We start from the raw sequence: 27935 nt of genomic DNA on the forward strand, positions 1-27935 counted from the left end.
AAAGCATTAGTTGGTTTTCAACAAAATGTAAGCCTTTTTGTTCCGTTTCAGTCCATACCCCGACATCCAAGGTACTTGAGAGAAAATTCAATATACAGATACCCCAATTCAGATTATAAGTTTAAAGTCCTTGACGAAAGTACGTGGCCTTCGAGTGTAGAGATGGGATTCAATGAAAGTCAATATGAAGCTTACCGGTTGGCCCTTACTCATGAGTTCGCGGTGATTCAGGGGCCTCCAGGGACGGGCAAAACATTTCTAGGAGTAAAAATCGCTGAAACATTGATAAAGAATCGTACTGAGAATGGATGCCTTATACTATTAATATGCTACACAAATCATGCTCTAGATCAGTTTCTAGAAGCTATCCTGAAAATAACGCGGTCTATCGCTCGAATTGGCGGGCAATCACGGAATGAAGCAATGGAAATGTATAATTTAAACTTTCTTCGCCACGTTGCCAGAATGAAAAGAAAGAAAGTGGGGTGGCGTACGTATGACCTGGATGACTCATATGAATTCGATGAACTTTATGACCTGGATGGACAAAGTAAACTGAATGTTGACCTAGATGAACTGAATAAACTTTTCCTACAAAAAAGATCAATTTTAGAAGATATAGTTATATGCTTACAAGAAAAGATAAAAATCATCGAAATTATAGACGGTAATAACGGTGTACTTAATTTTCATTATGTGAAAAAATACATTGAAGAGAGTGGTGTGATCAAAGACTTTTACGACAAACGTAGGACAGATCCACTTCATAAGTGGTTGTTTGAAAACATGCCTATTATTAGCCTAGATTCCAATATATACAAAAAAGAAGAGCTTCCAACAAATGCTGATGTCGTCGATGATGATATATATAAACGGGATAATATTATTTTGGATGATTTCGACGACATGGACGATTACAAGATTGAAATCAGTGGCGCTTTTTTAATTAACGACGCGGAAATAAATTTATGGAAAACAATATATGAATATCGAAAAGAAAAAGATATTCATTTAAAAAACAAGTTGGAAGCGGAAATTATTGTAAAAACCTCGCGTATCAAAATGTATCAGGTTAGTTTCATTAATAAAGTTTCACATATAATAGGTATACAGGGTGAATTTCTCAAATAGGCGTTCAGGGCCAAATCCGAAACAATAAGGATTAGCGAAAAATGCTGAAAGGAGTTACGATGCCGATTTTGATAAAAACTAAAACTGCATGATTCAATTTTTTTTTAATCTATTTCCATAGCCGGGAATCGAACGAGTTCATTTTGAAAAAAAAACGCACCCTATATTATTCTACTATCGGATAGTTGCTTATAAGGATTAAATTCTGGGAAGTATTGATAGATCACAAACTGAAGGAAAAGCCTCATTTTTAAGAAAAAACATTTTTTTTTCATATTACTCTGGCAGCTATGTTGCCGCCATTCATTAATTTAAACATTTCGCATATTATCTATCACACTAAAATAGATATGGCATATTACGTACACTTAATCTACGTATGTATCACATAATCCAACTTTAGATAATATTAATGTATTATGCAGAAAATGTCAAAACTGCGCCTTCGATCAGAACATCTGGAAATGGAGTCAGGAGATCCAACACGGTACACTAATGAAGAACGTTGGAGAATATATTTTGGATGGGCTCAAAGAATCAAGCAAGAGTTGAAAAAAGAAATCAGAAATTTGCAAGTTAGTAAACAAAATATAAATCTTTGTATAGTACAAACATAAAGTCACACTCCGTTATCAGTATGTCTAGCCGCCTTTATCTTCTAACCTACGAAACGGATAATTATACGGTTTTTCTCTAACGGAAAGAGCGATAATCCAGGAAGACATATAAAAATCATTTCTGATTCTGATTGTAATGAATTATAACTAAATAAATGTTTTCGTATGCTTACATGGCTAACGCTAACGCTAACTAAACCTTACGCGATGCGAGTATGAATGTATATACAACAATTTACCTTCTAGAAAATTGTAGATCTCAATAAGTCCTATTGAAAAATCTGCGATAATAGAGTCTAACACTTTAGGTACGTTAACAATAACGTGAATGAAACCACGGGGTCCGGTAACTTTAATATACTTAATTTTAATAAAATTATTCTGACTTGTGATAATGATTATGGGTAGTTGTTAAATAAAATATTTAGGAACCAATTTAACCTAACCATAAAATAATATTTTTAAAGACGTGCTTGCAAGTAGCAAACGAAGAATATGAAGAAGTAAGAATGATGATGGATCTGGCGATATTGAGAAATGTCAAAGTGGTTGGAATGACTACTACTGGAGCGGCTAGGTTGCGGAAAGTGCTTCAAGCACTGGCACCGCCCATAGGTAAATATTTTTTTATAATATTGCATTAGCAAACGAGTATGCAGTCCACCAGATGGTAAGTGGCTAATGCCGTCCATGGACATTAGTAATGAGCCCCAGAGAAGAGTAGTCTTACCTAAGGTCGGCCTCAAATGTGTTGCTGTCCTCTGAGGAATAAATTAATCATAGTAGTGTTTAACACTGCTGTTATAAGGCAGAAACAGGTGTGGCCGTGGTGCCGCCGGAGTTAAACCACAAAAGGTTCTACAACAATTCAATTTATGAACATGATTAATTAATTAAGTTCAGCTAGATTCATATGTGTTATTATATAAGTACGCAGGCTGTGCTCATGACAAATGCAGTTTTAGTCTTTATCAAAATCGGCTTCGTAACTCCTTTCAGGATTTTTCGTTAATTCTTATACTTTCGGATTTGGTCCTGAAGGCCCATTTGAAAAATTCACCTCGTGATTCACCATTTATATATGTGGGCGGTATTGACTCAAAAGGTCTATTCGATGGATATTTCGTAATTTCGTGTCATTTTATTTTGTACAGTGATTGTGGAAGAGGCTGCTGAAGTATTAGAGCAACATATAGTCACATCGTTGACAAAAGACTGTCAGCACCTTATATTAATAGGTGAGTAGAAATTGCACTTGCGAAATACAGATTTCGTATACACCTGCCTTTGCCATATTTATTTTCCTTTCCGAAAGTTGTTTGGTAGAGGTCCCTTATACCGAGAACACCGCTTTTAAGTCATCCATAAATTACGTCACTCGTCAAGGGGAATGGCCCTTCCTTCCCCTTGACGTGTGACAAAATTGGGAAGGATTCCTGAATTTCGTGACGTCACATTTCAAATGTCATATATCTACAATTTTATCATATGTGAGATAATTTAAATAGAAATATCAATAATTTCGAAACTGCTATTCTAATTTAATAATTTCTATATATAAAAAGGCAAAATATGGAAAAGGAGGTGGGTATCATAAAATGTGTGTCGGGTCGGGGAAGGATGTAAAAATCAAGAAATACGTGTGACGTAGGTAATTTATGGATGGCCCCTTTTCGAATTATAAGTACCGACTATGTTTAACTCATCCACGACGACATTATTGTTATTTTCATTTTTTGTTGCTGTTAACACGAGATCATATTTGCTCCAACACAGCGGATAGGTATAAGTTGTGCTTGTTAAGATGTACAAAAAGATAGGAAAAATATATCTATGAAATTTTCCCGTTTCTATATTCTTATTTATTTCGACAACACAAATATTTTGTTTTAAGGTGACCATCAACAACTGCGGCCATCGGCCTCCCACATGAGAATGGCAAGAGACTTCAACTTGGATGTATCGTTGTTCGAACGCATGATCAAGAACAATATACACAGCCGGAGATTGTCCGTGCAGCATCGCATGCGACCCGAAATAGCTGCACTCATCTCGCCACACATATATCTCGACCTCTCGAACCACGAGAGCGTCGAGAGATTCCCCAATGTACGGGGAATGTGTAACAACTTATTCTTCTTCACTCACAACTATCAAGAAGAAGTAAGTAGTTTTGGGCTTGTACATGTAATTTTTAAAAGGTATTCGTTTTGGAAAAAATAGGTTTGAGGTAGAATCTGCGCCAAACTGCTAGTCGGCTCCGAACATAGAAACGAGTCGCGTCGCAATAGCAAATTGTAGATATTAGCGGGACGAAGACAGCGCGGGACCCCCGGCACCCTCCGCTGCCCGCACTCGCCCGCGGGGACATAGCTGCGTTAGTGTGCCATTACGTTGCTACGGAGTATAAGCTTGTAGTTGTCTCCGACCTCATTGGCTCTCTGACTGACACCTACGCGCATTAACTTCAGAGCGGAGTTGAAGTTTGGCACAGAGTATACTTACACTTGTATATAATAATTAGTGTTAGACCCTCGGAACATGCTAGTTATTGTTCCGAGGTTTGACTGAAGTTCGGGAACTCTCAGGTTACATTCGGCCGTAATCGGGAGTCTGCATCGCAGCACCGGCATTTCGTGACCACTCGATGGTCAGTACGCCGGCAGATCACTTCTGTCAACTGAAATTTTTGCTTTTATATTTCTATTATACTACTACTATACTAGCTGACTCGGCAAACTTTGTACCGCCTCAAAATCTATTTATCAAATATATTTCATATAAAACATAGCCTATGTTACTCGTGGATAATGTAGCTTTCGAATGGTGAAAGATTTTTTAAAATCGGTCCAGTAGTTTTTGAGCCTATTCATTACAATCAAACAAAAAAGCAAAGTTTTCCTCTTTATAATATTAGTATAGATACACGAGGTAACACGTTTAAGTGATCCTATCCTTTAAAAGATTTACGTATACGTAAATCTTTTAAATCGCAGGGCATCGCATTTTCATAATTCCTCAATCTGTTGAAACTAGAACATAAATCAAAGGTTTGGTAGAACAATTTCGATCGGAAAATAATAAAAGTTATTTTATGTACGTTTTATATTAAAATTATTATTACTTGTACAGCAAGTAGATGACAATACAAGTAAGGCGAACCATAAGGAAGCAGACATGGTGTTGCGGCTGGCCAACTACCTCATGCAGCAAGGTTACGACCCCAGCGAAGTCACTATATTAGCTGCTTACTCCGGGCAAATGTTTTATATGAGGAATGTAAGTGTACACTTATAGACTTCCGTACCCAAAGGGTAGAAAACGTAACCTTATTACTAAGCTCTGGCCGCCTATCCATCTCTCACAGGGCTATATCTCCTGAACCATAATAGATAGAGATTTTGATTTTTTAGAGAGTATGTAGAATGGTGGCCGCTATAACAACAAATACCAAAAATAAAAAAAGTTGGAAATAAAATTATTTATTGAATGAGAGATAGTACGCACCTCCACTGCATGATTCATTTAAAAAAGTTTTTGATTTCGCCATTTTGCGATCTTCTTTGACATATTTCATGAAATTTTGCATAGTTGTGCATTACAATTTTTTGATAAATTCTCACGAGTGTTCAATATTTTCAGCAACGAGAGAGATATGCTCATCTATCTGAAGTGAAGATTACTATTGTCGACAATTATCAAGGGGAAGAGTCGAGGATCATTCTGTTGTCACTCGTAAGAAACAACATCGGTGGACATATAGGATTCTTGAAGACCGAAAACCGAGTGTGTGTTGCTTTGTCACGTGCCAGGGAAGGTAATAACATGTTTGTAATCCTTCAACTTTTTTGTCCTTTTTGGTGGTGGTAGAACACTCTGTAGTTCCACTCCAGCGGCACCCCGTTACACTTATTTCTGCTTAATAAGAGCAGTGTTAAGCGCTGTTGTTCCGGTTTGAAGGATGTGATAAGGGAGACATACTTTCCCGAGGCATTCCAGTTTAGTCCTCAGGGGTAGCGGCGCATCTGAGGCCGACCTCAGGTAGAAAGGGTCTTCCTATCTAGGGTTGGTTACAGACGTCCATGGGCGGTAGTAGCCACTTACCATCAAGTGGACTGCATGCTCACCAGCTCCTTCAAAAAAAAAATGAAAATTATACTGTTCATTATACTTACCATATTTGAATATATTTTATGCACTTACTTACACGATTCAATTATTTTTACGTTCATTTTAGGTTTTTATATATTTGGCAATATCAATATATTAAAGACGAATTCCAATCTATGGGTAAAAATCGCAGAAACGCTAGAACAACAAAACTCTCTTGGAACTAGTTTGCAGGTCCGTTGTGATGAACACTATCACAAAACTACCACGGTAAGAACATTACAGTCTAAATATTATTAATTAAGTTAAGTCCTGACCTGAAAAGTCGGTGCACTGTAACCTTATTCATGTTAATTTGAAAAAAGCCGTGGACATTGAGTGAAATGAAATGTTAAGCGGAGAAGTCTCGCCAAGAAATATCACCCAGACATTGGGCGAGAACCGAGAAGGCATGTACACTCATGCGATCTTCTCATTCACATTCTGGACATGTTCGCACTGAGACCGAAAGAGAATGTGATACCGTTCTTTTTTCTCGCTCGGGAGAACCTTTGAAGCGGGCTAAAATACCGACACCGATCGGAGAACAGGCGAACGCTGGAGCGAGAAGGCAAGGAAGCTATCACATTCACGCTTCTCGGGTGTTCTCGGCGTGAGTCTATAGCCGGGGTTACATTTTGGTTGCAATTGTCACAGGACGCCATTATATTTCTAGGACGTCAAGAAGGGGTTAGTGTAAAAATTAGGTTTTTTCTGGGATCGCAGCTCTGGTTCCTCTTCAAAATAAATAAGGACCAATTTATAAGAAAAAGCTATTTTTCGGCATTTTTCGCTTTATCTACTAAACCGTAACTTTATCTATTGAACAAGGTAAACAGTTCAAATTTCACATTGCATTTACTTCTATAGCGGCTATGATAACATAATTATACTATAAATAAAAAAAAAAATGAAACTTTGGTGACCCTCCGTGTTCGACTCGAATTTGGCCTATTATTTAATTTAAATAGTGTAATGTTGTTAATAACCCTTTATTTATAGGATTTTACACATTTGAAAATATTGTTTCGTTAACATTTTAATTTTGTTGACTAATTAAAAAAATGACTTTTCCCACAGATAACAAATGTCACAGATTTTGAAGAAGTACCTGAAGGGGGATGCTTGGTGAAATGCATTTTTAAACTCCCATCCTGTAATCATCGGTGTCCTCTTGTTTGTCATGGCTATGATCTAAAACATATTTTTATCAAATGTCCTCTGAAATGTGAACGGTAAGTATGATACTAGTTTGTTTTTAAACAATATTTAGATACTAGTCGACCACTGACGAATACGCGCGAATACGAATATCTAAATAACCGACTCGGCTGTATCGTTGAGGCGCAGGTATTTGCCACGATGCGATACTCGTCCATATGATACTATGCGGGTGTACGTTTTTAGCGTGATTAGGATTAAACTGCGTCTTTATTCGTTTACAAACTCGTAAATATGCGGTGTATCTAAATATTGCATTTAAATATTTCATACGCTCTGTATATACACGTCTGGTGTATATTGCTGATGTGTTCTGTTTTGAAGTTGTAGTTAGTGGTGGTAAGCACTTATATTGCCAACTTGTTTATCAAGGGTATAGTATGCGCCAAACTGCTAGTCTGCTCTGAAGTTGTTGCGAGCAGGTGTAGTCATACAAATTGCTATGACGACGCGATTCATTCCTATATTCAGAGCGGACTAGCAGTTTTACACGTACTGTACCAATGTAACTCTTTATTTATTAGGCCGACACGTAAAACTTGCATCCTATTTGGGGTTTATTATAGATGATAATGGGCGACGGTGGCCGCTTACCATCAGGTGCATTGCACGTTCGCTAATCAGAAAACTTATCGTATTGTATTTTGAATGTGGTAGAACTCTCTGTGGTTCGACTCCGGCTCCACCGTCACACCTATTTCTGCCTATTAACAGTAGTGTTCAGTGTTGTTGTGTTCTGATTTGAAGAGTGTGTTAATAAATACGTTCACTTCCGAGGCGTTCCAGCTTAGTCCTCAGGGGTAGCGGCGCATCTGTGGCCGACCTCAGGTAGGAATATCTAATCCTATCTGGGGTTGATTATAGATGTTCATGGGTGACAGTAGTCAATTACCATCAGGTGGACTGCATGCCTACAACTATATTATAAAGTAAAAGTAATAATTTTCGTTAGTGTAATCTGCGAGTTGGGGCACGTATGTCCGCTGACATGCTGGCAGGAGTGTGGTCCGTGCGAGGTGCCCGTGACGAAGGAGCTGCCCTGCGGACACTCGCAGGACTTGCCGTGTAGCGTGAAGCCCACGGACTCAGGCGTCAGGTGCAACGTTACCGTTGACTTCACGTTCCCACGCTGCGGCCATCGGGTCAGTCTCTTTAGCAGTATTACGATTCATGTTTTCCAACTTTTTTTATTAATATATTATTATATTATTTTGAAGGTAGTAGAACCCTTTGTGGTTCGACACCGGCGGCACCACCGCCATACCTATTTCTGCCTAATAACAGCAGTGTTAGGCGCTGCTGTGTTCCGGTTTGAAGGGTGCGGTAAGGGAGACATATTTTTCCAAGGCGTTCCAGCTTAGTCCTCAGGGGTAGCGGCGCATCTGTGGCCGACCTCAGGCAGGAATATATAATTCTGTCTAGGGTTGATTACAGATGTCCATGGGTGGCAGTAGCCACTTACCATCAGGTGGACTGCATGCTCGTCTGCTACTCCTCTATCATATAAAAAAATATGAGTCATAAGGGTGCGCGCTAAAGTACACGCGGGTAGTCATTTTAAAAAATATATATCCTGTTTTAGTTGCTGATAGTGTCATAAAATGATCAAAATAATGTGTAATAATAAAATGAAGTGTAATATTTATGTTTTTCTTTTTTATAGATAAATAAGCCATGCTATGTAGATGAATGTCCAATCATCTGCGGTGGTCCATTGAAATGTGGACATACGTGTGTTCGGACATGCCACGTCCCGATTGATCCTGATCACAAAAGATATGTGAGTAGATAGATAGCAAGATAGATAGAAATAGATAGTATTTGTTTTCTAAAAAAAAAAAACTTTCGTATAAATTACATTATGCTTGTTAAAAATTCGTTTCTTAATTTAAAGATATGATAGCGAAACTCTGAACATATTAACTACCCTTCAAAATCAGATTGCCTAAAGTAATACCTAAAGGCCAAACGAGCCTTTGAATCGCATAAAATAAGCAGTGTAGTCTATGTTAAGAATCTCTAACAGAAAGTGTAGCGTCCGTTATTAACAATCTACCTATCCATCGTTTTGCCAATCAAAGATCGACATTTGATTACTTCATATTAGCAATTGTCAAATTTGGATTATTAGTAGGTATTACTTGGATAGATTGACTACTAAATAATATCAAGCTTAATTCGGCCTTCCAGTCAGACAGACAACGTAAGCCACACATGGCTCGGTAAAATTAGCACGGGGTTTTCTTATGAAACGAAAATTAATATGCGATCCGTTGTCAACCCGTTACTGTCCCACTGCTGGGGACGAGTCTGCTCTCAAAATGAGACCAATAAGGCCACAATCCACTGCGCTGGTCCAGTGCATATTGGTAGATTTCACATACTTGTACCTTTTAGAACTTTTTTTTAAGATATGCATATATAGGTATGCAGGTTTCCTTAAGATTTTTCCTTCACTGTAAAGCAAGTGATAATTAATTTCTAATACGCACAAAACTTCGAAAAGTCAGAAGTGCGTACCTGCTGAAGTGGTGATTCAGAACTTGGATCCTTCGATTGAGGGGCCGAATTTGCAACCATTAGGCTATAAGTCCTCAAATTATGCGACTCCGTTTCTGCAAATTACATTAAAATCACGCCTGTTTGACCTTAAATGTGATAATTTTGGCAGAAAAAATGCCAAATATAGTTTAAAATATATGGATAAATTAATTAATAATACCAACGAGCGTACCTAAGTTTGTTCACTTATTTACAGCATACTTGCGAGCAGCCGTGTCTTAAGGCGAAGAATGGCTGTAGTATGAAAATGGAAGGAGACCTAGGGCCCCATCGGTGTCCTAAGATGTGCTATCAACCTTGCGAATACTGCAAAGTCGAGGTATTTTAATTAATTCTCTACACGTATATAAAACTATTTAAAAGTGGTATCCCTTCGTTCCACTCCGGAGGCATCACCTACTTATCTATTTCCCATCTTATATTAGCTATGTTATATAACACGGCTAGAACGCCAAATATGAGGCGTTCTAACTTTACTCTCAGGGTAGCTACGCATCTTGTCGACATGGTACGACGTGGGTGGCAGTTGCTATTACGACCAGGTAGACTGCAAACTCGTTTTCTACTTATAATAAAAAATATACTAATAAAGCAATTAACTACTTGTATCCCAAATTTTATAAAGCGTTATTGACTATCCCAGGAGTAATAAGAGAGCAATTTTATTGGACTTATGTTTAAGAATCGGGTTATCTTTGGCTCGGCCTCTGGAAAGTTTGCCGAACTGAGTCGACGAAAGAAAAGGTCATTTTATCTTCCAGTGTAGAGTTGCAAGCTTCCGCAGCTAAATTTCATATATAAATTACCTAAAACTTGCCTCATCCTGAACCTTTTCGGAGCTATTGACATGTGGATTGTGCATATCGGAAAGTGTGATTGACAGACGAATCGTTTTTCTACGCCGCCAAATGTCAGCGCCATTTTTTCTTTTCTCTTTATTATTTCACCCCAGGGACCAGTGGCAGACTAAGGTCGTTGGAGACCTGGAGCGGAAAGTTGAATGGTGGCCTCCAGTCATAGATTAGTAAAGATTACTCACTCCTAACAAGAAAATGTAGTTTTGAGAATTGAAATAGTTGCGTAAAATAGTTTTGCCACGCTAAAATGCTCTATGCTTGCTAAAATGTCTCTAAAATATTTGAAATAATTATTAATTTATTATGTAATTATGCAGTATTAGTTATTTGTTCATAAATTTTCTCTAAAAATGTTTTTATTCGTCAAAAATTCAAAAAAAGAACTTACGAATAAGCCGTTTATGGCTTCATTCAATTTCAAGGCGGCGAAGTATCTTTACTAATCTATGCCTCCAGTGTAAAAAAATGATTTGATTTTATAAGATTAAAAATATGTCATAGAAGTTTTCGCCGACAAATACTTATGAATCCGGCGACATTTTTTTAGCTGGTTTATACACATTTCTCTGGTTGTTTCTGACGACATTTTTTTTAGGTAGTTGGCAACTGTATTTGGGGGGCCCCTAAGGTTCGGGCTTGGGGAGGATTGCCCCTTCCGCCCCTCTTTAGTTCCCTAGAGCCACGGAACTTTGGCATACAAAAGAAAAATACCTATGATTCAAATAGGACGTTTTTTTCTGACAAATTTTGAGTCCATTTTGGTCCCCTTTAAAAAGCCATGGAGCACTGTATACGTATATTTTATCATTACATGTCCGATTTGTACCATAGGTAGTAAAGAAGAGGAGTAATTGCGAGCACACTGATAGAATAGCTTGCAACGAGGACGTTGACCTGACGCCGTGTTTCAAGAATTGTTCCAGAATTTTGGAGTGTGGGCATATCTGCAAGAAGATGTGTTTTGAAAAATGTGGGGATTGTAAAGAAAAGGTATTAATTATCTCCACCTGTCTCTAATTGTGAATATCATAGAGAACTAGTTTTTATCCATCAAATCATATGCAACTAGTGTATAGTGTTTGTACCATAGGGCGTCTTGTGGTTTGCCTCTGTATTATTTTTTTGGTCATATCAAATTTACATTACATAAAATAAATAAATACAAATAAACATTAACGTTAAAGTATCTATTAATTGAGATTTATGTGGATAGTATATGCATTTCATTCGAACCTCGGAGGCCGAGTTTTACATAAATTAGTAAAGATTTCTCACTTCTAACAAGAAAATGTAACCAGTTTTGACAATAGAAATTATCCCTGTCATCTATTTTCGTGTTTGAAAAATATTAAAAAAATGTAGTTTTTAGAGCATATACGAATGAAACGATATTTCTCCGCACTTTTTCTTCAATTTCGTGTTGTTATTGCACCACTTAACTGCACATGTTGGCATTGTTCCGCGTAAATTACACCACGACAGTCGGAGACGTAATAGGAATACAGTCAGCCATTTTACGTATGTGTATGCCATTTGTGGCTTCCTTCAATTACAAGGCAGTGAGATATGTATACGAATCAATGCTGCGTTACTATAAAACCAGGGTAAATAAGTATTTTAAACTTTAATTTATTAATATGTGTAACGCCGCCTTATATAGCATCGGTTCGCTCGCGCCTTTACCTACGTCTCCGGCGCCGCGAGTTTCGTTCGCTCGTTCCCCCCGTTCGCCGCGCCAGTCCGCTTTACGCCGTCTTTATGAATACACGCTTTTGTGCAAGTACCAACCGACTATCATTCCGTGTCTCCCGCCCTCAGTTGAATCATTTACAGTGGCGTCCCAACTCGTGGCATCTAAAGGATTTTTAGAACTCACATTCGTAAATTAATTAGTGTTAACGATCGTGTTCAACTGTGTTGACACGCCTGTGACTATAGTTTATCGTGTTCGTGTACTTGTGTTAAGTGTTAAGTTTTAAACATGCCTCGACCACGTCGTAAGAGACAATCCTTGGACAGTGCAGAGGGCACTGACAAGAACTTGGACTCGTCATACGAGGATCGGCTGGAGCCGTTGTTGTCAGCGTTCGCCAGAGCTCAAGCTCAGTCGAATCGTGAGCTTATTGAATCTATTCTGAACTCGCACACGCTCAACCAGAGCTCTACCAGCCCTACGTCTCCAGGCATGTCATCAATGGTTCAGACTGGAAACTTCGCGAATTGTACCGCTCGTTTCAACGGATCAAAGCAGGACTCAGAAGTCGTAGAAGCATTCGTCGACGCTATATGTGTGTACAAGGAGTGCACTAACATCAGTGACGACCATGCACTACGTGGCCTTCCGATGCTCCTAGAGGGAGAGGCCGCTGTTTGGTTCAGGGGAGTTAAATCGTCGATCGCATCGTGGGACGACGCACTCAAGCGCCTACGTTCAATGTATGGAGCTCCTAGGCCTCCGCATAAGATTTTTAAGGACATCTTCGCGTCAGACCAGCGCTCCGAACGTGCAGAGGTCTTCGTGACTCGCCTCCGTGCTCTGATGGCGAAACTACCCTATACCATCGAAGAAAGAATACAGTTAGATATGATTTACGGTTTACTCAACAACATAATTCGTGAACGTGTCAGTAGAGAATCCGTTCACAGCATCGAAGATTTGATAAGTAAAGCCAGACACATAGAGGACACCATCAATGAAGCGCCAGCGTATCCAAGTACTGTCGGTACTTTGCGCGGTTTTCATGTGTATCAAAAGAAAACGCTCCCTTCGTTCGCCGCGCGCGGCTTTGCGGCGCCCGCTTTGAATACAAGCGTGCCGCCGCCAGCCCTTTGTAGCGCGCCGCCGCCGACTTTAACCGCCGCCGCGCCGTCGCCCGCCCTTTGTGCGAGCGTGCCGCCGCCGCCGGCCGTCGCGTCGGTTAGAAGCGCGGGAAACGCATCAAACGCGCCGGTGCTGACCGCTACTTCTACGAGTGACGACACGACTAAAGTAGTAAGACTTTCGTCGAGTGCAGGTAAACTTTTCTGTGTTTATTGTCGTAAATCGGGACATTCGCGCGATTTGTGTCCGAAAATTAAAAGTAAGAGTGAAGTGTCCGGTTCTCAAATTTCGTGTTACGGTTGCGGTCGAATAGGTGTTATCCGTTCTAACTGCGTAAAATGTAACTCTTTCGCGTCCATTAATGTTTTACAGAACTCTAACTCGGGTTGCAAATGTTCAAGTGATGTTTCTGTTTGTAATCGTTTAAATCATGATTCTGTTTATGTTCGTAATGTTACAAAAGATAAAATGTGTAAAAGAAATTTGAAAAAGTGTAAGGTTCAAGGACACTTGTCTTCACGGCCCGAGTCGAAACTCAAACGCATGCCGACAGCGTCCAAGGCTAATGATTTTGAGTCTTCAATTTGTGATAACATACCTACTCGCGAACTTTTGCCTCTGGAAGACAAGTTACCTTTCAACGGTTATAGTAATAATGTATCTAAGAATGATGTTGTACCTACTTATGCATGTTTGCCTATGAGCGGAACGGTTTTGCGGACGGGGCGACCGACTGAATCGCGTGTTTCAGATTCTAGTAAGGGCCGTCCCATTCTTTATATCGAGATTTGTGGTAATACCGGTACGGGTTTAGTTGACACGGCTGCCAAGCGTTGCATTGCTGGAGCCTCACTTTATGCACTATTCCAAAGGCTAAATTTACCTTTTCGCGATAGTGTCATGTCAGTGAAGCTCGCGGACGGAGTCGTTCAAACACTGGATGTCAAACTAGTACATGTAAAGGTAAGGCTCGATCGAACTGATGTAGTAATACCTACCACCTTCGTTATTTTTCCGCACGCCGTCAACAACGAAACTCTTCTAGGCGTCGATTTCTTGCGCAAAGCGCGCATTACTATTAACATGCATCGTAATACATGGTTCACGGCTGATCGACCTCATGTTACTCACCGCTTGCACTGCGAGTCTTTCCGCGGCACGATTACGATTCTTACGGCGCCAAAATTTGAATGCGGATCCTTATAGATCTCGACGAGACAAGACGAAAAGTAAGAATAAAATTTTTTGATATCTCGCTTAGTTTTCGAGATATCGATATTTAAAAATCGAAAAATAAAAAAATATATATTCTTTTAATGATGTATTTCGATAGATTTTTGGAAAAGAAAACGAAAACAAAGAATAATTTTTTTCGATATCTTGCTTAGTTTTCAAGATATTAATAAATACATTATTAAAAATGTTGGAATTTTATTGAAAAAATTTTTTGAAGATATATTTTATCCTTTATTATGATTATCACTATTATTATGATAATAATAATAAAAATATAATCTCAATAAAAATCCACACACTCCATACTACACTTATACTGCCCTTCCAATATTAGAAAACACCACACACAAATTATATTACGATCGCACTGTCCTTACAGATCATACTATATATAACAACAGACCTGACATCACTCTCGTAGACAAGAAAAATAAACATACATACATAATAGATATTGCAGTACCTAACACAAACAATTTACAATCAACAATCGCTGAAAAGATCAGAAAATACACAGAATTACAGGAAGAAATGAAGAAAATATGGTAGATGAATTCTGTTACAATAGTTCCTATAGTTGTCTCCACCACCGGCGTTATACCAAAGCAATTATTCCATAGCCTTAAAACGTTAGATCTTCCGAAATTCTCATACCTTACACTACAGAAAGCTGCAATATTAAATACATGCAGGATAGTTCGAAAATTCCTCCAATTAGATACTGATAATAACACCTTACATGAACCGAACACTATCATTCTGAATTAACACTTGGCTGTGCCCGTGTTATTTCATATAACCTGGTAAACCCAGAGAAAAGAAATATATACCAAAAATAATAATAAAAAAAAAACCTAACCTAACCTAACCTAAACCTAACCTAACCTAACCAATACCAACTCAAATCTCAATCACCTCTAACTTCGTTGTCCCTTGCCCGATTTCTAATTATTTTATACCATCGTACTCGTCTCAACGATACCTTTTCGCACATACTACTTCCGTTTCTCTACGTTTTCTAATTTTTTAAATATAATTTTCTCCGTTTTTCAAAAATCAATTTTTGGTTTTTCTCATTTTCCTCCGCCGTTTCTTAACGAATTCTCTTCATTTTTCTTCTACCGTATACTGCACGTCCTCCCCTATCCGGAGATACCAGTCGCACCCGTTTCCGCCGCGCCGTTCCTCGGCAATTTCACTTTTAAAACGCAAAAAATCAAAATTTTCGAATAATTTTTGAGTATCGATATCTCGAAAACTAAGCGAGATATCAAAAAAAATTATTCTTACTTTTCGTCTTGTCTCATCGAAATCTATACGGATCCGCATTCAAATCTTGGCGCCGTAAGAACCGTAATCCCCCCCTTTCCGCAGTCTGCTTCCGCGGATTTTCTGAGGGCAGACGAGGGTACGATGTTGGAACCAGATGAGCGTACAACACTTGCTGAAGTACTTCAGGAGTATGAAGACGTTTTTAAGGAAGGGGGAGGTCCAACACCGTTTGCTGAGCACCGAATAGAAACGGGTGATCATCCTCCCATTGCAGTTCCTCCTTATCGCCTCACTCCAGCTAAGAGGGCTATTATGGAAGCCGAGCTCGAGAAGATGTTACAGCAAGACATTATTGAAGAATGCGAGTCTGCATGGGCTGCGCCAGCATTACTCGTTCCAAAGAAAGACGGAACTTACCGTTTCTGCGTCGATTATCGAAAGCTTAATGCCGTCACCAAGAGTGATTCCTATCCATTGCCGATCATCGACGACCTACTGCAGTACACCGGTAAGAGTTGTTACATGAGCACGATAGACCTTCGCGCCGGGTACTGGCAGGTGTGTGTTCGAGAAGCCGACCAGGATAAAACCGCTTTCGTCACGCCTTTTGGGGTTCACCGTTTCAAACGTATGCCCTTTGGCTTACGAAATGCGCCCGCGACGTTTCAACGCCTCGTTGACCGATTTCGTTCGGGTTCTTCTCTCAAAAACACCACAGTCTTAGGTTATATCGATGACCTTATTATAATTTCTGACAGCTTCGTGAAACACCTTGAGGATCTCCGTGCTGTATTTGACCGTCTTAGAGTCTTCAACCTCCGAGCCAACCGGGATAAATGTGTTTTTGCTCGGGAGAGTGTGAAATATCTTGGTCACATCATAATGCCTCAAGGAGTATCACCTGATCCTGATAAGATCAAGGCCATAGCTGATATGAAAGAACCTACATCCGTAAAGCATCTCAAGAGCTTCTTGCAGACCTGTTCTTGGTTCCGGAAATTCGTGCCAGAATTTTCGAAGGTCGCACAGCCTCTTACGATGCTCACTAAAAAGGCTCAGTCTTGGATCTGGGGTGACGCACAAGTCAATGCGTTTACAGAACTGAAAAGGTTACTCACCTCAACGCCAATACTCGCCCAACCGGATTATATTTTGCCGTTTGTTATCCGCACTGATGCCAGCAATTACGCCTTAGGCGCCGCTTTGCTCCAGGGGGAGTTATCACGTGAAGAAAAACCCATTGAGTACGCGAGCCGACTTCTCACGCCAGCAGAACGTAATTATTCAACGACCGAGCGGGAGGCTCTTGCCGTCGTATGGGCTTGTGAGAAGTTCCGAGGATATATTGATGGACATCCAGTTCGTGTTGCCAGCGACCATCAACCGCTCAAGTGGTTACTTACCCTGAAGTCACCAACCGGTAGATTGGTACGATGGGCCATGAAGCTCCAGTCTTTCGATCTTCAAGTCGATTACACACCGGGAAAGGCCAACGTCATCGCGGATACGCTGAGTCGACCGCCCTGCGAAGAGGATACTCGCGAGTCCTGTGGAGTATGTACAGTTATCGTAGAGGTACCTCGATGGGATGCGACGAACGTCCGTCAATCTCAGCTCGATGACCCCGAAGTTTCGAAGATCCTTAAAGACCTGGAAGGAAAAGATGAAGTAGCTCTTAAAACGTGGACCGAAAGAGGATACCACCTTGTTAGAGGAGTGTTGTACAGGTACATCGAGGCTGACACCGAAGAACCGCAGCTCGTCGTTCCTGAAAGCCTTAGGAAACAGGTTATGTTGGAATGTCATGATTCTCCAACTTCCGGTCATGGCGGTATAGAGAGAACTCTTCACCGCATTGCCGAACGTTTTTATTTTCCCGGGATGCGTCGTTATGTAACAGAATATCTCAAGACTTGTGTAGAATGTCAACGCTACAAGCCAAGCAATGTGAAACCAGCTGGGTTGCTCCAAACACCAGTTCCGGCTCAGCGTTTTGAAGTTGTCGCCGTCGATCTCTTTGGGCCTTTACCCAAAGGACCTCTAGGTGAGAGGTGGATCCTGATAGTCGAGGACACCACAAGCAAGTGGGTGGAACTCTTTGCCCTCACCGAGGCCACGGCCCAGATCTGTGCGAAAACATTAGTCAATGAAGTCTTCATGAGGTTTGGACTTCCGAGGCGTATGATTTCTGACAACGGTGTGCAATTTGTAGCCGATGTCATGCAGCACGCTATGTTTGTTCTGGGAGTCAAACAAAATCTGATACCTCTGTACCATCCAGAAGCTAATCCCGTGGAACGGAAGAACAGGGATTTAAAAGTCCAACTCGCCATATTAGTTGAGAAGGAGCACCGACAGTGGGCCGAAGCTTTGCCGTTTATCCGGTTCGCTTTGAATACTTCGTTGACCCAAGCAACAAAGCAGACTCCTGCCTTTCTTACTTTTGCCAGGGAATTGCGTTCGCCCATCTCTGTTCAAAGTGACCTTCGAGCGATAGTTGAGACCGAGAATTATGTCCCTCAGATCACGCCTTATTTGCTCAAGCTAGCCGGTATTCTCTCAGATGCTAAGGAAAGCATCGAGAATGAGCAAGATAAGAGGAAACGCGTTAAGGACAAGACTCGTCAAAACGCCGAGGGTTATGTTCCAGGTGACTTAGTCTTGTTACGCGGTCATATATTAAGTAGTACTAGTAAGGGGTTCAGTTCAAAACTCGCCCCACGGCAAGATGGTCCGTATGTTATAACTAAGAAGGTTAGTCCAACTACATACATCTTGTCTCGTTGTGGTAGACCTGACGAAATTTTGGGGAAGTACCACACCAGGGATCTGCGTCGATACCACGCTCGTCAGGACGATCAGCCGGAGCCTGTATGTCCTAAAAGACCGCGCGGTCGTCCTCGTAAAAACCCTGTCGCGTAAGTTTTACTGGTGTTTGACCTGTCGTGAGGTCACCTGACTAGGTCAAAAGGGGGAGACTGTAACGCCGCCTTATATAGCATCGGTTCGCTCGCGCCTTTACCTACGTCTCCGGCGCCGCGAGTTTCGTTCGCTCGTTCCCCCGTTCGCCGCGCCAGTCCGCTTTACGCCGTCTTTATGAATACACGCTTTTGTGCAAGTACCAACCGACTATCATTCCGTGTCTCCCGCCCTCAGTTGAATCATTTACATATGTTTTTTGTTTATAGTTTTTTAACTTTAATTAACAATTTACATTTAATTATTTACAACATTAACCTAATACAAAAGTACTAAAATAATATGTGAAACAGGCTTTAAAAAAATACTTACAATAAAATAATTAAATATAATAAGTTTCATCCAAATTGCTATACCTTGGAAGACTCTCCAAAACGCTGGCGACATTACTTCGCTGAATAGCAAAGCTAATTTCTTTGCCCGAGGTAAGCGCCAGCCCTAAACCGTAGATTAGTAAAGATTACTCATTCCTAACAAGAAAATGTACCCAGTTTTGAGAATTGAAATAGTTGCATAAAAAAGTTTTGCCACGTCTCCGTGCTAAAATGTCCCTAAAATATTTGAAATAATTATTTATTTATTTATTATGTAAATTACGCAGTATTAGTTATTTATTTGTAAATTTTCTCAAAAAATGTTTTTAATTGTCAAGAATTCAAAAAAAAACTTGTGGCTTCATTCAATTTCAAGACGGCGGAGTATTTTTATTAATCTATGCCTTAAACTGATTAAAGGTGAAGAAGACTATACCGGATTGCGGGCACGAAGTGATGTTCGAGTGTGCGTCGGTGCCGGCGCGCGAGCACTGCACCGCGCGGGACGTGTCCGCGCGCGACGCGCCGTGCGGCCACCGCGTGCGGCCGCCGTGCGCGGGCTACCCACCTGGGAACTATGGTGAGATCGTTTATTGCTTTCTTTATTTTTTTCTCAGGAAACTTTATATGGGTTTAGGAACCCATATAAAATTTCCTAACCCCTACAGTCCTACACCCCTAGTATCCTAGTATCCTCCCCGCTACCCCCACACTTGATAGGTCAAGTGTGGGGGTAGCGGGGAGGATTTGCCGGACACCTATCGGCTAGAGCTCGTCCGCGGTCTTGACGGAAATGCTTGTTTATTTTTGTTTTCGAGGGGAAAACCTTCGAAAGGTACCCGGCGCCGTGGGAGCGACACAGAGTTATGTGGGATTCTTATCGCACTAAAACTCCCCGGTGGCCGTCCTAGGCGCTGCGTAAAGGACTCTGGGATCTCTAGAGGAACGCAACCGGAGTCCCGGAACTATGACATGTTTATCTCCACCCAGCACCCCCCGCTAAATAGCGGGGTTACTATAATTTTAATGTTGTCTCGTTATCTTAGAATATTTTAAATAATATTATATTAGAATTATTATATTATTATATGACGGAATATTGAAAGTCCGGGGGGTATTCACCCCCTTAAGAATATGCTCGGGCAAAAACGGAACCCTCGAGAGCTCAATAATCCCTATTAACCTCCATATTGAAAACGTAGTCACGGCATATGAGAGACCAGATGGGTAAGAAATCCCCTTGTCAGACATCCTTCTAGCCCTTTACCCCAGCGCTGATTTTACGACAACCTGCTTTACTTGTCTTATTCCATGTTTTACAGTCTGTCGATGGCTATGTTAGTTGTTAACAAAACGTCAGTCATCATATTATAAAAAATAAGAAATAATACCAGAGTGTTTACATTTCGGTTGTTGTCCATCAGAATTCGACGGGAAAGCGTTAGTGGAGTTGTGCACGGCGGCGTGCGACGCGACGCTGGCGTGCGGCCACGCGTGCGGCGGCGACTGCGCGCGCTGCCGCCGCGCCCGCCTGCACGCGCCCTGCGCGCGGCGCTGCGCCCTGCCGCGCGCCTGCGGACACCCGTGAGTGCTGACGCCTCTTGCACCTTGACTGACGAGGTGCATCTTGTCCCTGTTGTTCCGGAACTAGAATAGTAGAATAATATCCCCTGCCTATAAGAGGCGACTAAAAGGGGGCGGCGAGAGTGGGGTTCGAACCGTTCAGTAAGTGACCCCGGGAAGGACCGCGGTATGTGTGGTCGCATACCATCGTGAATACCAGATAGTGTGAAAGGAGCGAAAACTGCTCCCCCCGGGCAAAGCCTGATCGGGGCATCACGCTTGGAAGACTCCGTTTGTGTTCCGTTGGAAATCCCGAAGACCTCCAACAAGCGTTGAGGACGGTCACCGGGGGGGGTTTTAGTCTGGTAAAAATCCCACATAACTGGGCGTCGCTCCCACGTCATCGGGTACCTCTTGAAGGTTTCCTCCTCGTAAAAAAATCAAAGGGAAGTGCATCTTCACCTATACATACCATTAACGTATTAAACATATTTACCATATTATAAAGTATTTAAATATACTTGTACAACCTGTATAGCCTTTTGGGCCGTACCGCGTATTATCGAAATGGTGATAACTGCGTAGTCTACATACATACATACAAAAATATATATACATCAATGGCGGACTAAGCTCGCCGGAGACCTTTTTTTTTTGTTTACGAGGGGGAAACCTTCAAAAGGTACCCGTGTAACCTTCAAAAGGTATGCCGTGGGAGCGACACGGGGTTATGTGGGATTCTTACCGCACTAAAACCCCCCCCGGTGGCCATCCCCGGCGCAGCATTGAAGACTCCGGGATCTCCAGAGAACGCAACCGGAGTCCTCTAAGCGTGTTGCCCCATCGGGCTCCTCCCAGCCGAGCATAAGCTCGCCACATCCTCTGGTGTGTACAACGGCATGCGGCCACACATACCGCCGTCCTTCCCGGGGTCGCTGGCCGGGCGGTTCGAGTTGCTCGCCGGAGGCCTAGGGCGGAAATGTTGAATGAGGCCCCTAGTGTAAAAAGTTGATTTTTTACAAATTTGAAGATTTTTTATTCGCTGATGTAATATACGTTTCACAGATAGTTTGGTCCTGGCGAGGTTTTTTGTCGCTGATAAATGCGGATCGGCACGCCTCTGTCGGCGCCCGTAAAACTTTACATACGTAGCTGTCGTAGCTTATATTAATTCGGCGGAATCCTTTTAAGAACGTCTTTTTCGTTTTTTGTCCATTTAACAGGACACAAGTGTAGCTATCCATTCCGTTGCATATTGTTGCATATGAATTCTGTAAAGGTTTGGCCGTTTGGATCCGCACAGTCTCGCACTCAGGGCTCCAGCCACGATAGTTACAGTCGGTCCCTTTAGATTCCCTCCTCCTCTTTCGAAACCACTATTTAATTAATATGAAACTATTATTTATTCCGTAGGTGTGAAGCGAAATGTAATGAAGTCTGTCCACCGTGTGCCAAGCCATGCGAGGTGGAGTGTGAGCATTCGAAGTGCAAAAATCTTTGCGGAGAACCTTGCGTGCCGTGTAAGGTAAGAGTGATCGTGATAAAATAAGATAAATATTACGTATAGTTGTTAAAAATCATAATATACATTATTTACTTTAAATTATCTTCATTTTTCAAATAATATTTAAAATATCATTTACATATTTTTTCCAAGATTTTATCATTCATTCATAGATGGTGTTAGGTTGATGATGAATGATACATATACAATCTATAATAAAAGTAAAATTACTATATCAAAATAACAGTTACCGTTTTTATTGTTACCGTTTACCATTAGTTACCGTTTTATTTTATCTATATTTATTACAATAGCAGTTTTAGTAGAAGATAGATTGCAAAAATTTCAACTGTCTTCAATTACTACGCTTCAACAATTAGTTCGAAAAATATCGGTTTGTTGTATGGGGACCCCTTTTTAACCGACTTCAAAAAGGAGGTGGTTATCAATTCGGCCGGTATCGTTTTTTTTTTACATTCAACTGTTTTATTTTTAGTTTTTGTTGTTATAGCGCCCACCGATAACGGTGAAATTTTTACAGAGAATATATAAATATTCTCTGTAAAAATTTCAAGTGTCTATCTATTACGGTTCATGAGTGAGAGCCCTGTGACAGACGGACAGACAGCGGAGTCTTAGTAATAGGGTTCCGTTTTTACCTTTTGGGTACGGGACCATAAACATGTTTTAACGTGCGTTACTAATTAAGCGAATAATGTCATAAAACGCTTAATTAATTGGATCGCCATGTAAGGTGCGGAATAAGTTAAACAACTGATCCGTTCCACGTCTGGTTTATTACTCACTGTTACAACTACACACTTAAATATATGTTAGTATTACTAGCTGACCCGGCAAATGTTGTATTGCCATATAAATAAAAAATGTTAAGGGTGAACAATCCTTATCACTTAGGGGTATGAAAAATAGATAATAGTCGATTCTCTCAGACCTACTGAATATGCGTATAAAATTTGGTGAAAATCGGTAAAGCCGTTACCGAAACGGCTGGAGTACGGTAACTAACATTGTGACACGAGAATTTTATATATAAGATTAGTATTATAAAGGTCGTGTTACACTATAGTCCACAGTAAAGCGAGCAGTCTCATTTAAGCTAGTTTTGTCCGCAGGAGCAGTGCCCGGCGCGCCGCCCCGACATCTCCGGGGAGCGCTCCGCCGACAAGTAAGCCCACCTCCCCACCGCCCCCCGTCGACGTTAACATTTTTTTTTATAATATAGAAGTAGCAGACGAGCATGTAGTCCACCTGATGGTAAGTGACTACTGCCGCCCATGGACATCTGCAATCAACCCCAGATAGGATTAGATATTCCTACCTGAGGTCGGCCACGGATGCGCCGCTACCCCTGAGGACTAAGCTGGAACGCCTCGGAAAAGTATGTCTCCCTTACCACACCCTTCAAACCAGAACATAGCAGCGCTTAATACTACTGTTATGAGGCATGTCGGGAGAGCGACTGATCTTGTGTAAACTCGATCTTAAATGGTTCGAGTGACACCTCTCAAGTAGTAGACCCCGTAAATTGTTGTGTAGCTTGTACCTAGTAGGTAGTGTTGAAAATGATCTGACATCGATTTAATAACTTAAAAAATAAAACCAACTACGAAAATTACACTTTAAAGTAAAAGTATACATGGTAAACAACACGGAACAAGAAAATTTATGTAGTTTTATGGTTAATAAGCATTGGTAATAGAACCCTTGCGGTTCGACTCCGGAGGCACCACGGAGCGACAATTTATGTCTTGAACATTTTTGTATTCAGTATAAAGTATTGTATAAAGTAATAGATGCTAATATATTCTTTCATTTCAGGTCCGTTCTACTTGAAGATCGCAATCATGTGTTAGAGCGTGAATACGGAACTGAGGCACAAATAAAAGCCAAGAAAGCAGAACTAGTAGCAAAAGTTAGAATGATTGTAGACAACCCTCCAAAAATATATACAGGTAGGTAAAATGTGGTCAGTTGTGGCATCTGTTACTTACTCCTTGTAGGATTATTTCTAGCGTGAAGCAGTCCTTGCGCTTCGGAGGTGGAGTGTGGATGCTGGCTTAATAATTATGAGTCTTGTAACTTAGTCCTCAGAAGTACCAAAGCATTAGCAATCGGATTCGGGCAGAACCCTACAACAGAGGTTCTGTATATAAAATTGTTTAAAACGTCCATGGACGTCCATATCTTCTGGACTGCATGCATGTTTGCTTCTGGAATAAGAACCTCACCCGAGAGACAAATCACACCCAAGAAATGTATTATTTTTACTAAAAATGTATCTCATTTATTTACAGATAAAGTTTGGCTTGTTCAGAAGTGGTGTACTGCGTTTGTTATCTTCTTAAAGAAAGTTAATATGAAAATGAAACTATCCCTCCCACAATTGGAAATGCAATTTGTGTACCTTAACATATTAGAGAGCCTTTCTGACACTTACAACTTGTATATCGATGCAAATTTGGTCGAATTTAAAGATGAAGTGATACAGCAAATAGACCTTATATGCGAAACCCTTATCAACAATGCAAATAAAATTAGTCAACAACAGAAACAAGACATAGAAAAGGAAATAAAACGCACAAATTCTATAATACAGTTAGCAAAAATTGCGAGTAACCCAGATTACAAAAGTTTGCAGGAACAGCCAAAAGTAAAAGCTGCTTTCGACAAAGCTAAAGCTGTAATAACCCACTGGGCTGTTTATGACGAAAATATGGGAATTACACGTATGAAATTACTTCAAGAGGAGATAAATATACCCGATGTAGATACTAAACACGAATGTGAGTCACCAATTGGGCCAAAGGGCGGACAGTGGTACAAGTGTCCTAATGGTCACATTAATTATAACAAAGAAGGTGACGAACCAATTAATGAGTTGAAATGCAATGAGTGTGATGGGGTAAAGCGTGGACGTTGGTACAAGTGTCCTAACGGTCACATTAATTGTAACGAAGGTGACGAACCAATTAATGAGTTGAAATGCAATGAGTGTGATGGGGTAAAGCGTGGACGTTGGTACAAGTGTCCTAACGGTCACATTAATTGTAACGAAGGTGACGAACCAATTAATGAGTTGAAATGCAATGAGTGTGATGGGGTAAAGCGTGGACGTTGGTACAAGTGTCCTAACGGTCACATTAATTGTAACGAAGGTGACGAACCAATTAATGAGTTGAAATGCAATGAGTGTGATGGGGTAAAGCGTGGACGTTTGTACAAGTGTCCTAACGGTCACATTAATTGTAACGAAGGTGACGAACCAATTAATGAGTTGAAATGCAATGAGTGTGATGGGGTAAAGCGTGGACGTTGGTACAAGTGTCCTAACGGTCACATTAATTGTAACGAAGGTGACGAACCAATTAATGAGTTGAAATGCAATGAGTGTGATGGGGTAAAGCGTGGACGTTGGTACAAGTGTCCTAACGGTCACATTAATTGTAACGAAGGTGACGAACCAATTAATGAGTTGAAATGCAATGAGTGTGATGGGGTAAAGCGTGGACGTTGGTACAAGTGTCCTAACGGTCACATTAATTGTAACGAAGGTGACGAACCAATTAATGAGTTGAAATGCAATGAGTGTGATGGGGTAAAGCGTGGACGTTTGTACAAGTGTCCTAACGGTCACATTAATTGTAACGAAGGTGACGAACCAATTAATGAGTTGAAATGCAATGAGTGTGATGGGGTAAAGCGTGGACGTTGGTACAAGTGTCCTAACGGTCACATTAATTGTAACGAAGGTGACGAACCAATTAATGAGTTGAAATGCAATGAGTGTGATGGGGTAAAGCGTGGACGTTGGTACAAGTGTCCTAACGGTCACATTAATTGTAACGAAGGTGACGAACCAATTAATGAGTTGAAATGCAATGAGTGTGATGGGGTAAAGCGTGGACGTTTGTACAAGTGTCCTAACGGTCACATTAATTGTAACGAAGGTGACGAACCAATTAATGAGTTGAAATGCAATGAGTGTGATGGGGTAAAGCGTGGACGTTGGTACAAGTGTCCTAACGGTCACATTAATTGTAACGAAGGTGACGAACCAATTAATGAGTTGAAATGCAATGAGTGTGATGGGGTAAAGCGTGGACGTTGGTACAAGTGTCCTAACGGTCACATTAATTGTAACGAAGGTGACGAACCAATTAATGAGTTGAAATGCAATGAGTGTGATGGGGTAAAGCGTGGACGTTGGTACAAGTGTCCTAACGGTCACATTAATTGTAACGAAGGTGACGAACCAATTAATGAGTTGAAATGCAATGAGTGTGATGGGGTAAAGCGTGGACGTTGGTACAAGTGTCCTAACGGTCACATTAATTGTAACGAAGGTGACGAACCAATTAATGAGTTGAAATGCAATGAGTGTGATGGGGTAAAGCGTGGACGTTGGTACAAGTGTCCTAACGGTCACATTAATTGTAACAAAGGTGACGAACCAATTAATGAGTTGAAATGCAATGAGTGTGATGGGGTAAAGCGTGGACGTTGGTACAAGTGTCCTAACGGTCACATATATTGTAACAAAGAATGTGATGAGGCCACAGACCTGGATGAGGCAATGAAAAAGTTGAAATGCAATGAGTGTGGTGCAGCCTTCGACCTTAACTAAGCACCAAGGACATTATCCAGAAACGTGCAGATCATTGCTGTATAGTCGGAAAAGTGCAACGCCATATTATTTTGATTAAAAATGAAACTTCAAAACAGGCGTAGATGATCATTTTATGCACTTTATTACGTTGCGAACATTTTTACATTGTTATCTTTCAGTGACAATTTGTAGTGTAAGAATAGTAATAAGTAATTATAATTCTTTATTGTAGGTTATTACGCAACCAATTTTACGATTAAGTTAATTTTATATTCTTTGTTTACTGTTATTTACTGCTTACATTTGGATATTTTTCAATAGACATGAAACTGTACTCCCTAATCTTCCTATACCTTTACTTATACCGTGCTTGATATTTTAAATGTTACAATCATTCTATTGGCAATTATCTATGAGAGAATAGCTATGAACCGCAGTAAAATGCACCCCGCATTTTTTACTATTGAATTGAATTATTATTTTAATAACTTAAATTTTGTTATAATTATTTTCTAGTTTATAGGCCGATTAGCAACATTATTTAGTCTGTGGCAAACTCATAAATTTGGAAATTAATAAATCTAATAAGGATAATGGGAAACTGTTATCAAATTATTGCATTGTCATCGGTCATTAATCTATGCAAAGTTTCAAATAAGAGTTGTGTAAAATGGAGAAAATTAAGCTCAAAGATTCCGTTACATACAAACATACATAGATACAACCCAAAGTAATAAAAAGAGTGTTCAAAATCGTCCCACTGCGTTTTGGACCACGAAGTGAAGTACACTACGAAAGTACGAACATAAATCTAGAATCTGAGAACCCTTTTATCATGTAGAAAGAAATTATTGTAAGTAGTTTTACCACGTGCTTTATTTAATCTTTAAGTAAATTACTCTTCTCATGTTTTCTATAAAGTATATTGTAAGTGATATAAAACTATGTTTGTTCTCATTATTGTATTTTTCATGAATAAATAATATTTGTACCTACTCTTGTTTTTTTTCAACTTGCATGGAAATTATTACATTGAAGAGGTGATTTGAGACCTTATTTTTATACAACATAGAAGGAATTTT

At 40.4% G+C, this 27935-nt stretch overlaps 1 protein-coding gene across 2 annotated transcripts in view; it reads left to right on the plus strand.

The window, feature by feature from the left end:
- LOC140757347 (uncharacterized) overlaps positions 1-27838 on the plus strand; it is a 38346-nt gene extending 10508 nt beyond the window's left edge. Inside the window, exons 9-27 of one of the 2 annotated variants that reach the window (XM_073093012.1) lie at positions 52-1071; positions 1557-1706; positions 2216-2363; positions 2903-2986; positions 3643-3911; positions 4881-5027; positions 5391-5565; positions 5986-6128; positions 6978-7132; positions 8071-8260; positions 8782-8898; positions 9877-9999; positions 11369-11527; positions 19580-19739; positions 20584-20743; positions 22136-22247; positions 23360-23412; positions 24066-24199; positions 24542-27838. In XM_073093012.1, the coding sequence (XP_072949113.1) occupies positions 52-1071; positions 1557-1706; positions 2216-2363; positions 2903-2986; positions 3643-3911; positions 4881-5027; positions 5391-5565; positions 5986-6128; positions 6978-7132; positions 8071-8260; positions 8782-8898; positions 9877-9999; positions 11369-11527; positions 19580-19739; positions 20584-20743; positions 22136-22247; positions 23360-23412; positions 24066-24199; positions 24542-26871 (5829 nt within the window). In that variant the 3' untranslated portion in view covers positions 26872-27838. The remainder of the gene's footprint in view (positions 1-51; positions 1072-1556; positions 1707-2215; positions 2364-2902; positions 2987-3642; positions 3912-4880; positions 5028-5390; positions 5566-5985; positions 6129-6977; positions 7133-8070; positions 8261-8781; positions 8899-9876; positions 10000-11368; positions 11528-19579; positions 19740-20583; positions 20744-22135; positions 22248-23359; positions 23413-24065; positions 24200-24541) is intronic. The other variant, XM_073093013.1, reaches the window with a different exon arrangement.
- Positions 27839-27935: the final 97 nt, after the last annotated feature.

Source organism: Epargyreus clarus, unplaced genomic scaffold (assembly GCF_041222505.1).
Source record: "Epargyreus clarus isolate Ecla_fem2 unplaced genomic scaffold, WU_Ecla_fem_2.2 ptg000004l, whole genome shotgun sequence".
Taxonomy (NCBI): domain Eukaryota; kingdom Metazoa; phylum Arthropoda; class Insecta; order Lepidoptera; family Hesperiidae; genus Epargyreus; species Epargyreus clarus.